Source organism: Strigops habroptila, chromosome 7 (genome assembly GCF_004027225.2).
Source record: "Strigops habroptila isolate Jane chromosome 7, bStrHab1.2.pri, whole genome shotgun sequence".
NCBI classification, from domain to species: Eukaryota; Metazoa; Chordata; class Aves; order Psittaciformes; family Psittacidae; genus Strigops; species Strigops habroptila.
This window is the reverse complement of record NC_044283.2, coordinates 46594184-46613052: the sequence shown is the minus strand read 5'-3', so window position 1 is coordinate 46613052 and position 18869 is coordinate 46594184. Positions and strand designations below refer to the sequence as shown.

The 18869-nt window shown below is 39.7% G+C and overlaps 1 protein-coding gene across 3 annotated transcripts in view; it reads right to left on the bottom strand.

Annotated features, from left to right (window-relative positions):
* Nucleotides 1-18869, bottom strand: part of SH3D19 (SH3 domain containing 19) — an 85631-nt gene that overhangs the window by 52810 nt on the left and 13952 nt on the right. For all 3 annotated transcript variants that reach the window (XM_030492245.1, XM_030492242.1, XM_030492244.1), the window contains exon 2: nucleotides 14975-15014. Coding sequence is in view for 2 of the 3 variants with exons in the window: in XM_030492242.1 (XP_030348102.1) it covers nucleotides 14975-15014 (40 nt within the window). In the remaining variant the exon portion in view is untranslated. The remainder of the gene's footprint in view (nucleotides 1-14974; nucleotides 15015-18869) is intronic.

Here is an 18869-nt window from a genome sequence, read left to right as displayed (position 1 = left end):
CAGTGTCCTACTTCTACAGTTAAAGAATGGTTCTTTGGTTCAAATACTTGCAGTAGCATTTCAACCAGTAAATCAAAGCCCTTTTCTAGCCACTGACAGCACGTTCTGCTTACTTCATACATCTCTGTACATCAAATACAATCTGGTGGCTGAATGAGCTCCAGCATCTTTGTAATTGACATCAGAGATGAATAAAACCTGTTTTAATCATGAAGGATGAACAGGACAACGGCATATAGAAAACCTGTAGATCTGGATACACAGGATTCAATATACTTTTACAGGGCTTTAACTATTATAAAGTATGGATATTAGATTTTCTTCAAATAGTTTATGTACTTCATAGAACAGGTAAGTATAGCATTAAGGTTTTTTAATGGGGGAAAGTGGCACGTGAATGTATTCATATGACTAAAAGCATTATAGTGATTACTAACAAAACAGGTAACACTTGCTTTACAACAGTGACTATTTTAAACCCCTACTAAATCTGTTACCTACAGGTCAGCAAAGAGAAAAGAATAGGGAAGGGGCGGGGGTGTTAAATCACCCAAAGTAATGAAAAGATGGGTGTATTTTGGCTGGCCTTTTGAAAAGAGGCTGAGAAGCTTAGGTATAGAAACACAACAGAGCATGGCTCCAGAGAGAAATAAACGAATTAAAGGGTGTTGACTGCAATGCGAGCACTCAGCAGGACCCACAGGATGCATGAGCTGGAGGTGAGGAATCCAGAGGAGAAGGCTCAGGTGCTTGCAAGCATACAGACTTCAAAGACTTCACAGCAGCAATCAAACCGAGGGAACAAGGTATAGGTATTTCTTATATTGCCTAGATCTGTTTCCTGTGTAAAAATAATCTATAAAATAGAGGCCCATTTGCTTCAACTATTGTGCATTCTTTGAGGAGGAAACCATGTATGTATAAAAAAGGAGTTCCTAGGGAATCTTGAGGCATCTTAAGACCTCTGGCAGATGGATAATTGAGTCTCACTTCCAAGGGACAGTACCAAATAGCTTCTATACTCAGCAGATAAGATAGTGTCTGGATCCTGCCTAGTCAGCTCTGAAATACAAAAGACAGCTGTTTGAGAAACATCCAAAATGTAAAGTTCAACCGAAGCCACGGAATTGGGATTATGAGAAGTGTTGGATACTGGTGTGACCTCAGTGCCAAAAAAAAAAATCAGCTGAGCACCTTTGAGAATTTCAAAGTATAACAATGGCCAATGCTGAACTAATTGACAAGTCCCATTCCGTAGGATTTCCATGCTCCTTTAGCCTAATTCAACTTCTTCGTAGTCCACCTGACTGTGAAATGTGCTGGAGTTCAAGCTTTATCTGACTGAGAAAACAAAAGGAATTTCCTCATTGTTTTAATTGTAGATTAAAACAATTGTAGATATGTTGAGAGCAAAGACATTTGTTGTGAAGGTAGAGTTTATAAGACAGATGTATTGATACATATGCATAAAATACAGTGAAGTCATAGCACTTAAAAACAAGAAACAGGAAACAAAACCCTAGGCTGTAAATGTGAACCAACAGTCAAAACTGTGCGCAAGAATATTACAAAGTCATCGTAAAAAGATTTACTGGCTTCAAACTGGCCATTTATATTTATAAATGAAATAATTAATTAAAGAAGCAGCAGAAACACTCATTTTCAACCCTCACATGTTAAAGCTTCACAAAAGTAAAACTATCTTCATGTGTGATCACATCTTGTTCCAATGGACTGCTGACTCACCCAGTTACACCCTACAGCACATGAGGTCCAGGAACTTGTAAGCGCAGCCCTTACAGAATGCACAGTGCACAGACATTGTAAAATAAAATCGCATAACCACACCCTTCACCGGACCTGTCTTTCCAGCAAGTGCCCTGCATGCAGCTCAGTCAGAGAAATGGCATGTTTGCCGTACGCACTCTTCCCTTGCCATTCTTCCAAAAACACTGAAACGCTTCCTTTTCTCCTATACCACACATACTGACAGAGCTTTTGGTTACAAAATACAGAAAACAATTTGTCAGAAACTTTCACTAAGTAATAATAAACCATATATCTGTAGGTCTACAGTGTTTAACTATGACCTTACACTGCTGTCCTTTTTTATTCATTCACAAAGATCCAGCAACTCTGAGATTAAGGTCAACCAAAGATAAGCATCAAAGTTTATTTTTCGAGTATTATTTTTGCAATCTCGACTCTGCAAGGATATAGGTAAGGTACAGTGTATAGAGGTAAAGGTAATATCTTTGTTAGCCCAAGGTGGGCAAAACTAGCCAAGTTTTCACATACTCGAATCTTTTCCAAGTGTGAAATAGAAGCATCAACCATCAGAGTGAAACAGATACTTAAACCTATACCTACAAAACCTGCGCCTATTTCAAACGCACTGCAAAACCCTGATAGGTGGGAACAGCATTGAATTTGCTGTAAGAGCACTCAAAATACCTACTTTAACAACTGAGAGAAGGCCTTTAACTTCTGGGGACACTTCTCCAATGAAACAGATCTCATTTTTGAGTAAGTCACCATGCAAACTTACTATAAGACAAGGGGAACTTCCTCCACACTCAATCATTCACCTTAGCTGTCTTACAATATCATGGACCGCAAATTATATGGCAAATCAATAAATACTGCAGCCTCTAATGGATAACTATAGCTTGGAAGAAATAATCATTATCATCACCTTTCACCATTCAACTAAATTCAGCTTCAGAAACAAACAACTTGTAGAATAGACTGAACCAGACCTTGATGGAGCAACAGTCATAAAAGATAACTTGCCAAAATATTTCATAGCCATGAAAATCGATGCCCCTCCCCAGCCTGTAAGAATCCCTCAGACACACAGCTCTTTCATATGCTCCTCTTAGACAGAGGAAATAAAAGAGCCACTAAGTATCAGGTTCAGCTTACTCAGGTGACTGAAAGAACAGAAAAACCAGGGACGAGTGGGGCTATCCTTCTCTCATAAAAACCACTTAATCTCTGACCTCTGACATTTGATCTCAAATCTTTACAGGCTTAGCAAATTACATTTTTTTTTTTTTTTTTTTTTTAATCTCTAGTACAGCTTAAAGGCTCTGGATTCAGACAACATAACAGGCAATTTCTCTAACCTCCGCTCTCAGTGATGGTCTTAACTCCAAAGGCAGTAAATTCTTCTTGTCCTTTTTCTCATATCAGCCAATAACCTTATCTCCCTTTCCCCTTGCTAACATGCCTCTGGGCCTCCAAAAGTAACAGTGACCTTTTCCTTAAGATTGCCTAATTGATTAACATGATCCATTTAACCCCAGAACAATGGCATTTTAACTTTCACAAGAAGCAGCAAAGCTATAGGGAATGGCAGCTCAGTCTCTTACACTACAGGATGTAGAAAGCATAATATAAAACTAGCAGATACCAAGTTCAAAAGAGTGAAAAGAGCTTTGAAAACATGAAACATGAAGTTAAGCTGTGGCACTGTTTGCCACAAAATACTAAAAGCATATATGAACTAAAAAAAATAAAGAAACCCCATTGAGTGCTATTAAATACCAAGCATCCCCTCTCTCAGAGGCTCTGAGCCATCTGGGTGCTGACAAAATATATGGATACTTTCCAACGAACAACTGTTTTTAACTTATCTTCTTCCTTAGACTCCTATTTCACACATAAGCTAAGACAGAATAAGAATACTGGAATAAGTATGCTCCATAAAGACCACCTTTACACCCTTATTTGTCTTGCAGAATGAAAGGAGGTCACCTGTCTGAAAGCTTTGCCATTTTACTTCAGTTGTTCTAAAATTATCAGTCGCCAGGGTGAGTTGCTCTGGTGCCGGCACAATCAGCAATGGAGCACTCTAGCATGATGCCCAGGGGGGTTCCCAAACTGAGGAACCTAAGGGGAGTCGACAGCCACCAGAAGCCCACAGTTTGCACCACACCAGCAGACGGGACCTGGGCTGAGCCAGGAGCAACAGCAGCCAAGCCACCCACACCTATGAAAGAAGGCCTTAGGGAGCCCTAGTGAGCCCATCAGCTGGTTTGCGCAGCAGTTCACACAGAAGGGTTCTGATGCCCTGCCAGCTCCACCAGGGAGCAATGGTACCAACCCAGCAGAAAGACATGGCCTCCCTGAACTTTGCACCCACCACGACTGACACGGCTGCTCAGACAGAGCTCTGGTGGGAACACGCTGCCACCCCAGTGTCAGGGGGTGGGGTGTGCCCTGCTCTTGTGCCAGTATCAGACAGCAGTGAGCACACCTGTGGGAGGTGTGCCCAGGTGGAGGAACTCCTCTGCTTAGTGATAATAGCTCTGGGAGGAGGGTGGGGAGTTTCAGGGAGTGCAAGGGAGGGACAGACTATTTGACCTGCACCCTACCTTTTCCCTGGGACAGGCTCAACAGGCACACAGGATGCATGACACGGAGGATTCCCTATCCTTTGTCCACCTGGCTAAATGCAGTGACTTAAGGGATAGGGAGCAATAGCAACAAGTTCCTCCCCGGCGCAGCAGGCGCATCCCCTCTGTGACTGCCCCACCTGCCCAGGTGCCCTCGCACAAAAGCTATGAGATTCCACAAGTGCAAGGAAATAATGATGAGGACGATGGTTCACCTAGCATAGAGGTGTCGCCAAGGTAAAGTCAAGCCTGTACCCTGCATCAAAACTGCTTCCATAAAAGAAAAAAGATGGGTTGCTGTCATAGGAGACTCCCTTCTGAAGGGAACAGACAGCTCAATATGGAGACCAGATCCACTTCTTAGGGAAGCCTGGTACCTCCCAGGAGCCTGCGTTAAATATGAGAAGAGAAAGCCTCCTACCCCGGTATGGCCCTCAGATGATTGTCCGTTTTTGATTTTTCAGGTAGGCAGCAATGAAGTTGCAACAGGAAATCCAAGGGCAATCAAGACTTCAGGGCCTTGGGATGACTGGTTAAGGGTTCAGGAGCACAAGTAGTGTTCTTTTCTATCCTTCCTTTTCTATCCTTGAAGGGAATGATGAGGGAAGAAACAGAAAGAACCAGCAGATCAATACCTGGCTATGAGACTGGTGTCACCAGCACAATTTTGGAGTTTTTGATCATGGGTCAGTTTACATGACACCAGGCTTGCTGGCCACAGATGGGGTACTCCTATCTCAGAGTGGGAAAGGGATCTTTGCACAGGAGTTAGCAGGGCTTATGGAAAGAGAGCATCCTGGCTTGTAGCAGAAATAGTGTTCATCAGGACTAGGGAAGTGGTCGTCCCCCTGTAGAAAAGATGTAGGAAAAATTTCTTCACTGAAAGGGTTGTCAAGCACTGGAACAGGCTGCCCCGGGAAGTGGTGGAGTCACTTCAGACATCCCTGAAGGTATTCAAAAGTCGTGTAGATGTGGCACTTAGGGACATGGTTTAGTGGTGGACTTGGCAGTGCTAGCTTAATGGTTGGACTCGATCTTTATGGTCTTTTCCGACCTAAATGATTCTATGATTCTAAGATAAATCTTAACACAAAAGGACAAATTCTGGGTTAATTTTAAAGACATTTCAAAATTCTGAATATTTTTTTTTAAATGAAAATAATCTTGGCAATTTCTATTTCATGTCCTCCAGGAATGTTAATGATTTTGCTTTATTCAAGTACATCTTTGTTTAGTACAGAATACCTGTTTAGCGCCTTCAGCAAAGCAGTTACTTCACTAAGCAGCACATTTTGTCTATTCAAATACTAACAGACATAATTTAAAAAAACCACCAAAATACAAAAGACAATATGGAAATAGTAATTAAAGGAAATACAGAGAAGTGTGTTGTCATTTCAGATCTGTCCTAGGTGGAAAAAAAAAAATGCTGTCATTAACAAAAAGCATTGGTAGTCTGCCTACACTATAAAATGTTCATTTAACAGAACACATTTCCTTGTCAACAGCCTCAGAAGGAAGAAGATAGATTTGGCAGTAATGCAAATAATCTTCTGTCCTATACAGCAGTAAGGTGTGGTGAGAAAGCCTCTCCTGCAGCTGTCATGACTGTACTTGGACCATGATACTATCCTCTTCCTTCCTAACTGCCCAACCTTCACCCGTCAGCATGGACCTAATATTTTAGAAGGGGAAGTAGAAACACAATGGCCTTAAAAGCAGTTGCCCAAAAGAAATTGTGTTCTTGGGAGAGGGAAGAAACTTCCTGAACTTATCCAATCATAAAATGATATTAGAATTGTTTGAACTTATACTATATTAATACTAGATGCTGGTGTGTGAAGGGATGGGGAAGCAGAAGCCCAGATAACATGGAATAGAAGAATTATAATAGTAAAACCAAAGCTATTGCTTTCGACTAAACATTTATTCCAAGCAAAAAGTATTGCTTAATATAACATGAGATCACTGATGTACCTCTTTTGCTTGAACTAGATATTATGCTGTAGATCAAAAGAGAGATTTAACAAAGTAATAATTGTTTGTGGTTGCAACACTATGATTAGATTTGGACCTTCTCTTTAATTAGAAGTCAACCTTTGCCTCAAGCCTCAGGAGACAGGAATGTCCACTATACCCTGAACAGGCAACAAACCTCTTGTAACACCACTCCCAAGATTCAGATGTGGCTATGCATACTTATAAAGACCATACTTACATGAATACTTTCCACATTTAGGGTTGTGTGGTCTAATTTCAGTCCTCTGTAGCAAGGGACCTGCCCGTGACCTGCCTTGGTTGTTGCCTCCAAGGGAACAGGCAACGTGACTTTTTGTACCACTGAATCATAGTTCTCTTCCTGAAGCTGAAGTAGCTGGAAACAGATGCAAAAGCAGCTCATCTTTGTCTACACTGAGGGCTAGTACTAGCTCAGGTGAGGCTATGGTTTCTCACAGATAGTCAAAACTAGGCACCTGCAGTGAGCAAAATCCTGCTTTTGAAAAGGGAAATTCTGTAGCAAAATCAGAAAGGCAATGTCTCACAAATGACAGGATCAGAGACTAAAGTACAGCTGTGCAAAGTGCACAGCAAGCATTAGACAGAAATACAGTAAGAAGGAAGCAACTAACAATGTGACAGGCCTCACTAGGAATATTTTTTCCCCATGATGTAGTATGGATGCAACTGTAACATGCTTTGAAAGAGTACTTGATCAATCATTTCAATGTTCAACCTGCCAAATCAGATGCTACTTAAGGTAACCAATTACCTGTACTCGAATGATCTGCAGACACCAAAGAGTAACTTACAATGAAATGACAAAGTAGGTGAGCAGTAAGAAAAAGAGAAGAAAAAAAGAAGCAGTACCAATCACTTCTCTCTTGTGCACAGCCGAGTAAGAGGCCATGGAAACCAATACAATACAACTGCAAACTAAGCTCTCCCACTCAAAATTCCAGAGGTGAAGGAAAATGTAGATACTGTCCTAAACCTAGACAGAAACCTATCTAAATCCTTAGCGAAATAAACCAAAGCTCAAGTATCAGCTCCAATACTCTTAAAATACCAACATAATTTATTTTTTTTCAGAGAGAACCAAACTACTGCTACTTCTGAGCCTGAAGTGTACATACAACCTGCTGAGTCTGCCTCCTCAGCCCTGACACCTATCCCAAAGGCTTCCCATAGCAGCTCCTCCTCCTCTGTTTTCTTTGAGACCATTAGAAATACCTTTGGAAAGAATCCTCTTCCAGCCCTCTTTCCCATCTATCACATTAATTTCATGTGCTATTTGTCATTGAAATGTCTTTGTGAGACAAAAGAATAATCGTAAAGAAGCAGAATTATAACCATGAGTGATTAATTTGGTCCATCACGTTACTTATAAACAGAGAACTCCAGTTCTCCTCACCTCTTTCATCCACCTCAAAGCTGGGTTAAAAGACAAAGCCATATGGTTTTTTTAAAGGGAATTATTGCCATTTTATAGGAAAAAAGTGAAATCTGGTCAAAATTGCCTTTAAAAGGAAAGCCCCATGATTAAAAAAACCTGTGATGCGTGCAATTGTGTGCTTCCTGAAACCACCTTTTCTAGAACTAAGGTCTACCATGGCTGTTTATGCCCCAGACAATTTTCTTAATGCACAAGGAAAGTGGCCTTGTGTCTGGATTGTCTTCAGTATCTTCTACAGGAGTCTCTCCTGAAAGGTGATAGGAAAGTGAAATTTGCTCATGTACACAAGATGCCCAAAGAAGCACTGAAATTCTCTGAGCAAAGAAGGAGGGCGAACCTTTTTCTTTTATTCCTTCAACATCTATCTCATTCTCAGCATTATTTTCCATTATGAATTAGCATAAGCACTGGAGAGCAGCCCAGACAACGGAAGGAGTTGTTCAGGGCATCAAATCAAGCAGTCCTTCAAAATTCTCTTTCCAGAAACGAGGAACAGAGTGCTCTTTTATTAAAACAAATCCCTCTTCTCTCATTAGGAATAAGGAATCTGGAAGGCTGGCTAAGATGCACCCTTCACAGGAACTCTTTACCACTATCTGTGAGATGAATTGCCAAAAATCCCCAACACAGTGATGAACTGGCAGCATTAAAACAAATGCCCACAGGCTCTAGAAACCCATACGATCCCCAATTGCCAGCAACTAAGCTGAACCCATCTACCATTTATTCCTGTGCTCTACCTGTGATCCCCCCCCCCTCATTCACAGGTAAGTATAAATTGAGCAGGGAAAATTAACATTGCAATTAATAAAGTATACATAATGACTTATTCAGGCAAAGTAGCTGTCAAAGAAATACACTGCACGAAATTGCTCCAGCTTATTCTACTCCCAGGAGAAACACCTCTGACGTGCACAGCACGTGCCTCTGACCAGAAACACATGATAAACAAAAGAAAGACACATAAACAGATTCCAATCTCAAATTTCCTCAGTTTAAATCCACAGTTAACCAGTGGGATTGCACCACGCTCCAAGTGATTGAGTCCAAAATTTAGATCTCAGACTGAAAAAACTGGAGCCACATGACCCTACTTTTTAGATACCAAGAACAAAGTCACAACACTGAGTCCCTGTTGCCAGCTCTGCTATTGATTTATGTGAGACTTGCAAGAAATTACTCTGCCCCCTCTGCTGAACCTGCTTCATCTGTAAAGTGGAGACACAGCTATTTTTTTCCCCTGGAGACCACCTTCTGATCCAAGTAACCACATGAGCACTGATTACAGCCCAAAGGAAGGAATGAGATCCTTCCTTCTGGAGTGGCACAGGTTTAGCTCAGCTCAGGGCAATCATGAAACTGCACCCCAAGGGTTTAGGAAGGAGACTAGACCCTTTTTATTACATAAACTTCTGACCTACTGGGAGTGTACAAAAGCAGGACATTCCTCTTTTCACTACCTAAAAGAATGCTTAGACTAAGAGTAATCTGCTACTCCCTAGCCTTAAAAGCATAAAAGCTAAATATAAAGAATAAGAATGTAACAGTGAAATGAGTATCATCCCCCAACATTCATTCTTTCTTCTACACACAACCCTTCCCTTTGAGATGAGTATCAGCGAGGTTCAAAGTCTGAAACTTCAGATCTGTATTACAGCCTATAACACTGGGTGGATGGGCAAAAGCCTGACGTTTTCTTGTTGTAGAACAGCTGCATTCACAAGGTAATGCAGGCAGTGCCAGTGGACAAAGACTTTTGAACAACAGCAATGAAAAACTATATTACAGGATGCTTGTGGGAATTAATCTGGTCCTTCTGGGTATTAAGTAGTCCAGTGTTTCAACTAAAGAACTAGATTTAGACTCATTCTTTTGACACTGTCTCCCACAGCATTATCATTCAGAAATCAAGTTAGTATGAGACAGACAAGCAGCCTGTAAGTGGGCTGCAAATAAGTGGGCTCAATCTCCTTCTCCTGGGTGGTTTTCAAGACTTGTCTAGAAAAAGACATCACTGGCCCGATCCAGTGTTAGCATCTTCCCACTATGAACAAGATGTTTGACTACATGACCTGCAGAAGTCCCTTCCCACCAATGTTTCCACCATTCTGTGATTTCTCAGTGCAGAAGCAGCAGTAGCATCAAAAGTCTCTCCACAATGCCGATTTGACCAAGGCACAACGGAGAAGCACAGGTCCTCAGTAGGGGAACAAGACCACCTCTCACTTTTTTCAATGCCCAATTCCAATACAATACCCTGGATTTTAATTTTACTTAAAATATACAGAATCTGTTAAGTGGTTGTCCTGGTTTTGGCTGGGAAAAATAGCAGTGAGATTACTCCCAAAGACAAACTAACTCAAGCTGTTACGTGCACCAATGCCAGCAGCAATTTGTGAGAGGCTTCAAACTAGAACCCTAGTTGAGGGGTTAGGAGCTAGCAAGATTTCTGCAGCAGAAAGAAGGACTCTCATATTCCCCTTCAGATATGCAAAGCTGGAATTATTAAATGACAGATGACAGACTGACCATAATGGTTACAACATAAAAAACCCTGTTACTGTCTATTTTCTCAAGACCTCAAAAGCATATGGATTTGTAAAAGCACGTTGGTTTAACTATATAGTGAGGACACTACATTCTCAGGCCTGTGCCTTAAGACTCCCTTCATGCTCTGCTAAAGGCTTAAGATCTTAATTAATTAAAAGGTGTCTTTCAGGCTTCACAGATGATCTGGGAAAACACATTCTTAAGATATAGTTAGACCATTACTGTAATATTTATTAAATGTAACTTCACAAGATCAACATTACATAGCAAAGGAAATACAGAAATGCAGAGAAGCCTTCACTAATGGCATTCTGCTACATAAGAAAAACTAAACCCAAAGTAAGATACAAAATACCATTCATAAAATGATAGCTTCATTTACCAGATCCTCACAAAAGGGATCCGTAGACCCTTTGATAAGCCACTTCAAGTCCTTCTTTATGAAGGAACAAAAGAAGGGTTATGTCTATTTGTATTGTTGACTTGATGTATTTTAAGTAAAAAGGCCCAATTTAGTTCAATCAAATGAAGGCAACCAGCTGTTAAAGAACTTAAGCACATGACAATCAGCAGACTATATGCCAGTAAAACCTAGAAACTATTTCTAGAAATGAACTAATTATTTTCTTCCCGCTCCCCATTTTGGGGGCAAGCTTTCACAGTAGACTCCTAGATTTTAAAAATCAAAATCTCTTCAAGTGATTGATATGCTACTAAATCTCTCAATAAATTGTTGCAGTGTTTAGCTACCTTCATCCTCTCATCTCCAAGGTCAAGGCAACTACTGTGAATTATATCACATCACAAGATCGTGTTTCAGGAATTTTTTGATTCATAATCCTTACCCCAAAGGGAAAAAAACCAAAAGCATAACGAAATTAACCTAGTTCCTTCTATGAGCTTTACTCACGTTCAGAGATTAACTGCAAATATGTGGATGCCTGAAATCTTCTGTTCTGTTCCCATCATACAACTTTTAGTTTGAAAACCTTCAGAAGCATAAGACTAAAGGGGCTGCTTCTTTTGACCTAACTGAGCAGCGTTACAGCAGTCCATGACCTGAAGCCATCAGAGCCAACAGTGCGTGACCTGACAGTAAAATCAAGAAATAATGATAATTACAGATCACAGTTGCCAGTACAGACATATTTTTAACACTGTCTGAAATATAACCATTAAAGGATGGTTAGTATTAGATCATGAAATTAAACGTTTTTTGATAGAAATTTAACATAGCAATAAGCATTATTTAGATTCAGACACCATCTGTTTTAATCTTACTAATGTGCTAATATTTAACAAAAAAATCGGTGCATGAAAAAGATATCCACGGGCCTTGTTCTGCTGCTCCTCTCTATCTAAACTCTCCTGCATGCCAGATGGTTGCTAATTGCCAAAAGACGCAAATGTGCATTAATGCAAATTTTGTGAGCATTATCTAGTATCTCTTTCCCTCCTTTAAAAACATGGTTTACCCATGGTTTTTGATTCACGCATTTCCCAAGTTTCTTTCCACTGTTGTGCTAGATCCCAGTATCACCGCTCAGAATACTTTACCTTCCTGTAGCATTTCTTCCACACTAAACATTTGATAGGCTAGTAACATAACCAGAATATTTGTCAGAGTTCCTATGCTTCGCCCTGCATTATCTAAACGGTATCATCCTATAATAAAAAGAATGATATTAAATGTCATTTATATACAGTTCTATCTAGAACAGGTTTTTATATGCTTCCCACTGCAAATGAATTCTGTCCGAGCTATGCTTTAAAACTGTTCCTGTTTCATTGTATATGAGCACTTTATCCCTCATACTGTGGAGACTCAAGCACAAGCTGATCTAGAAACAGACAGACACAGAAACACGTAAGAACATGCTGTTAGAAAGGACAAGTTTAGACCCCTGCAATCACAAGAAATATTGTCACGTGTTTATTAAGCTGATTGCGTTCCAGACTAAAACTTAACCTTACAGAGCCTGAGGAGGCGGTGGTGGTGGTTGGGTTTGGGGTTTTTTTTTTCTCTTCTTATCCCAGTGTTCCACATTTGTGATTAATTTGGCCAGACTTCTGGGCAAGAACTCACCAGGGCTTTTTATGAAATAAACTTCTACTTCTCTGGCTTTCTCTTGGAAACATCTACACCCACTATTTCATCTTAGGATATCGACCTTTCTTAAGGCTCACTGGATAGGTCTTGATCTGGTCAGCTAGTATTCCTATGCCCATCTCAATTATTTTATAGTAATTCTAGTACAGAAATTCTTGTTACTAGACCTTAAAGTACAAAGACCTGCAGGATCATTTTTGTTCCACTTTAGATGATGACGGGGTGGCACATCGTTCTTTTAAGAGATGCATCCCACCACATGCAGCTTAAGAAGGAAGTAGACAAGATGCCCATGACCCATTTTGTGTTCTTTTTCCTTTGTCATAAACTGTCCCCAGAGAGGAAAGTGTCGTGTGTGCAGTAGCTCATCAAAAAATGGCATATGCCATAAAACTGTCCCAAATGGAACTCAAACAGCTCAGAAATGCTGCCCATGTTACACAAGACGTGTGCTTTGCACTTTAATTAAAAGTCTTGCATACTTCACTATTTAGTTTTCCCTCAGCTCTTACAGCAAGGGGCTCTAGTCTTCATGCGGCTGCAGCTCTTTTCCCAGACATGATATGGCCAGACTGGGGATAAGAATCTGACCCAGCAATTTGTCGCCACAGGATTATGCTTCCAACTATAATGAGAAATGAACCACAGAGTGTAGCAATATCAATTAGCAGAGTACGTCATCTAAGTAAGGCAGGCTGCTCCTCTGCTCTAGCCTAGAAGCAGCAGTGAGATGCGCACAAAACCACACTACCCTTTAAACAATGACTTTTCTTCCTCATAGCTCATCCTAGAAAGCAGAACTATCATGACATGATGGCCAGTGAGATTGAAAAGGGAGCAGAAGATACATAATACATGGTTAGAAAGCACATACACTACTAGTCGGAATGAAAGACTATTGACAGCTGCTTTTTTCTGAACATTATGAGCCACCTGTGTTATACTGTTAATTTCCCCGTGTTTTCCAAATGAGAGTTTGGAATCTGCAACCCAGACAACCGAGGGCAATGCTCTACTGTGAGGGCTGGTCCACATTTGAAATTCCTGTTCCATGATAAAAAAACAGAAGTTTCACTTTGGTTTTTGGCTCCAAATTAGAACTTCTAAAATACTCCAGACCAAAATGGTACTGGTGGGGAGGACCAGCCAGAAGAAGGGGAAACAGACTGAAGCTGCTTCAAGCTTAAACTAAACCTTTTCAGAAAATTAAATTTCCTTTTGATAATGATTTGGATTTGACATTATTGTAATATGACATGATCTAATAAAACTTCAAACACGTAGACCTGCATGTAACTGCAGTATTTTGAGGAAAAAAGCTACGTATTTTTAATTATAGAAGGAAACCAGGACATACAGTGATGCTTTCCGCAGATATAAGTAATATAAGTAATCAAAGACAAAGGCTATACTCCCCTGCAACTTAAACACGCTGCTGGAATCAGCTACAGTGCTGTTGCAGATATGGGGGGGAAGGGAAAAACATTCTCTCTTCCATCACATCACACAGTAGATACAACTCATCAACTGTGCTATAAGAAAAGGCTACAGTTCCCTCTGTTCTTCTAGCTATAAAAGCTACCCCACTGTACTGTAAAAATATAACAAAGAAAAAAATCACACTGTAAAAATCAAACGAAAAGGTCATGTCATGTCAGAAGGCTGGTCACCAGGGGTATTCTTTGGAAAGGTTTTTCAAAAAGGAGTGGGAGAGCCAGTGTTAGCTGGTCTGCTCTATCGCTTTACTTCATTAAAATCCCATTATCCACCACAGGATATGGACGAGATCCTATTCCCTGGTGGATAGTTGAAAGGGAGAGCTTAGAAATAAGGCAAAAGAGAATGAGATAGTTTTTAAAAACAAGAGGAGAAGAAGAACTATAGAAGGTCAAGGGAAAATGTGGCCTTACAAATCAATATCTGAGAAGTTCATGGCAATTGCTGATAGAAATTCTAAATATAAAACATTCGTGTGTGTGTCTGTTTTGTTTAATACCCATTTGTTTGCTTCTCTCTGTATTGAAACCTTAGGTATGATGGTTATGAGTTTAATGGAATAAATACTAAAGTGTTGCTATTCTTGACTGAACCAAGAATTATCTTCCTTGTTTCAGAAGCAAACAGTCCAAAGAAGCAAAAGTCATGAGAGGTGCTTGTCTTAAACCACAGTTTTACCAAACAACCCACTACGTGATACATAAACAAGCCTTTGGATTTGAAGTGCACAGAATTACAGTTTAATAAGCCCTATTAATTCCTTGGAAAATTTTGCCCAAGGAATAGAAAAAAATTACCCTTAACACAGTTATTTTGGTATTTCATTACTGTTACCAAAACAGAGAAGAATAAGAATGGCATTTTATTTTTCTGGCTGATTTCCTAGTTCATCCCATACAAGGCAAAAAATAAGGGAAAAAAAGGAAAAGAAGGGAAGAATAAATACAGAAATATGGTTCTTACCCTGAAGAGCGGCAGTCTGGTTTATTTCTTTCAGAGCGATCTGTGAGAAAGGAGGCATAATATCAGCACAAAACTTGGATGTTCTTTAGCAATACTAGTACAGAAGTCTTAAAAGAACTGTGACACCATATGACTAGCAAAACCAAAAGCTAATTCTGTTATAAAACTGTTTTTCTGCACTGGACTACTCTGCCTGAGACCAAGTAAAATTACTGCAAGTTTAACGTTTGTTAAAATTCCTCTAGTCAAAACACAGTGTATGTAATGTTTTGTATTAATGCTTTGGAAGCTTCCCCTCCCTTTAGCTGAAATGAATAGGACTTTAGTTTAGGGTAAAAATAAGGAGAGGGAAGAGGAAAAAAGGAAAAACCACAGATTACTCAGCGCAAAAAAATCATTCCATGAATCACGGCTGGCAGAGTTCCCTGACAGGATGGGAATAAAATCAGCAGTTGGTTGCAGCAACATCTGCAAATACACTGAATCCAGTGCAGCCCCATCATTAACTCTTCAGTTTCTGGGTGTTCTAGACACTGAATCTTTCTGTGCTTTTAGAAAGAGTTCTGTTTATCCTGTATTTCAATTAGCTTATTTGCACTGATGAGATTGACCTGCAAATAAAAACCTAAACAGTACAATCACATCAACTCAGATAAACTTATTTTGCTGAACAATTTATCAGTTGCTAAAGCAATCTCTAGATACATTTCTAAAAGTTTTATTTTTGAAAGCTATGATATCCAAAGTATAAAACATTTCTATCCAAAGTATTTTTATAAAATAAAAATAATTCCCCTAACAGTTAAGATTATCATAAAAGCATTACAAAATAACCACTCTATTATATTATTATTAGAGTTCACATATTATCATTTACATTGTAAGTCCAGAATATCTCTTATCACATGAACATTTGAACTACCTGAAAGAAGCAATTGAGATTTTTGTTCTCCTAAAAAACATATATGCTAAAATCAGAGGGGGTTTTAATAATTTATTATAGAAAGATCCACCATGCAATTAGAAGGATACTCTTACAGCTATATATAACCTCCCTTGACCATGACAATTTTGCTTCTGATTCCATCTGTGTGTATTTTAAACAGAAAGCTATTCTTCTTGTGTTAGTAAACACTTTACTGAAAAACTTGTCTATACAGAAGACTGAGTCTTCCTAAAAAAAAAATTCATACTCACAGATTGTATTGTTAAGCTTAAAGCTCTGCATTTGAAATAAAATTTGTTCTCTTAACACACATTTGTTTCTGTAGTTTTATTTCATGTACAGAAGAAATATTTTTCTCTCCACATTTTATATGCTTATCTGATTATGTTTTCATTAAAGCAGTAAAAAATGACTGCATATCAACAGTACTCAAAGAAGTATCTAATGCTTTTTCCATTCATAGGTGCTCCTATTGAGCTGTCATAGCCACACAGTGTATAATTTATTGTGTTTCTGACTCACAGTGATCTCCATTTCATCACACCGTGTGCTATGCTGTTAGCTGGAAACAGGATGGTATAGCTCAAACCAGAGTTACAGCAACAGTTGTTCAAACACACCCAGAAAGGCTCCTTCCATCCTCATAGTTTGTTCATGTAACCTCCTTACCTGTGAGCACTTTAAAAAACAAGGCAGGACTTCCTACTGAAATCTGTTTGCTATCTGTGGTTTGTTATCTGTGTTCCCTGTTACATACACAGCCACAGTCTAACAGTATTCAGACAAAAAGCTTCCCTCTTCTAAACCAGTGAGAAGGAAGAAAAGGAGTCAGAGCACATGTAAATACAGCATCTGGGAGCGATCCTGCTCAGACCCCATCCAGTCGGTGGATCCACCACTGCTTGGCCACACTGCTACAACCTGCTCATTCAGGAAATCATAGAATCACAGAATAGTTAGAGTTGGAAAGGACCTTAAGATCATTTAGTTCCAAACCCCTGCCATGGGCAGAGATGCCTCGCACTAAACTATGTTGCCCAAGGCTCTGTCCAACCTGGCCTTGAACAACGCCAGGAATGGAGCATTCACAACTTCCTTGGGCAACCCATTCCAGTGCCTCACCACCCTCACTGTAAAGAACTTCTTCCTTATATCTAATATAAACTTCCCCTGTTTAAGTTTGAACCCATCACCCCTTGTCCTATCGCTACAGTCCCTAAGGAAGAGTCCCTCCCCAGCATCCTTATAAGCCCCCTTCAGATACTGGAAGGCTGCTATGAGGTCTCCATGCAGCCTTCTCTTCTCCAGGCTGAACAGCCCCAACTCTCTCAGCCTGTCTTCATACGGGAGGTGCTCCAGCCCTCTTATCATCCTTATCATCTTACCAACTCAATGCAACTCCCTTTCCCTTTTTGTTTAATTGAAATGTTGAAACAGGAAACATTACCTTTGTTTTTACATATTTTATTTACCACTAAACATAGTGAAAGCACATCACCCACATGCACACTGGTCTTACTAAAAAGAACAAAGGCAAATATAATTCTATAAGCATGCAGTTAGCATTTTAAAGTAGAATTAAAACCTGCACCTGTTTAAGGTTATCGTGAACTTAAATCTTTTAGAATTGATTTAGTATCAAGTGTAACAAGAGATTAAAAGAGCTGAATCTTTCAATTTAGTGCTTAAATTCTGCAATTCTAGATGCTGGCTTGGCATTACATACAAGCACCAATTCAAGTAATATCACAAACCTCTTGAATTTGAAAGCCCAGAGAAGAAACCGGCTTACACCAAACAGAGACTTTGTTTTTCTCTGTTTATTTTGCAAGCTTCTTCGAAGTATCTTGTTGCTAAGAATGACTTCAACTGAAAAGTGTGCTCTCACTAGAAAAAAATTTAAGTATAAACATTAAATGCTGTTGAGAAATCAGTGGAAAGTTAACACCCGTTCTGCTGCTTCAAACTTGCAAAGCTACTGGGGAACTTTCAATGCAGGTACCTCCCGAGGTAGGTAACTTCCTCCTCAACCCCATCCCACAGCTTTTATAAGATGAATTGGCTGAAGGGAGCAAAGAGGGGCACATAGCATTACCATTTCTGGGAAATACTGTATTTTTTTCTCCTTATTATGGGTCTAGAATTGAGCAGCCACCAGAGGGGGCAGGACATCATAATAATCTTCAGGAAAACTGTAGCTGTCTCCATCTCTGGTTTTGGCCCTTATGGCACAGCAGTGGTTTCATTGTGAGAAGTAACATGAGATGCTTGTAACAATATTTCTGTAACAATAGCAATCCTCTAGATAAATCAAGCAATGGGAACAGTGGACTCTTACACAGTGCTGGCAACGCCAAAGTACAAAACATACAGAGAAGTCATATTCTCACAATAGGCAACTGTTGAAAGAGGTTATACACCTTGCCCTAATCTGAATGCATTAATGCCCAATGAGCATACTTTTGTAAGCTTCCAGGCCTTATCAAGCATAGATGCTAAGACTGATACAGCAGCTTTACAAGGCATCATGTAGAAATGCAAAGGATCCTACCACATGAGTATTTAGTAACATGTGTCTTGACTATTACCCAGCTAAATGGCACAACAGTCCCTGTTAGCCAACTGCCTCAGATCAAGAGCCCCAAATTTTTCCATTTCAAATTTTTCCATTTCAAATTCATTCAAACTAAACTGTGCATTTTCTGAGGAACAGATCTGCATTTCTGCAGGATTTCCAATGCTAGTTGCTTTATTTGCACTGAAATAAGCAGTAACTGCCATTGACACTGCAATATTTTTGTCTTCCATCCTATTAAGGCACGCTGTGGCTCAAAGCAACTCTTTTTTGTAGTACTTCTTTCAGGTAAGGAGTCAGAACAATGCAAATTAATTCCACTGTATAGAATCTACTATAAATTTCACTCAATTCTGTTAGGAACTGCTATACAT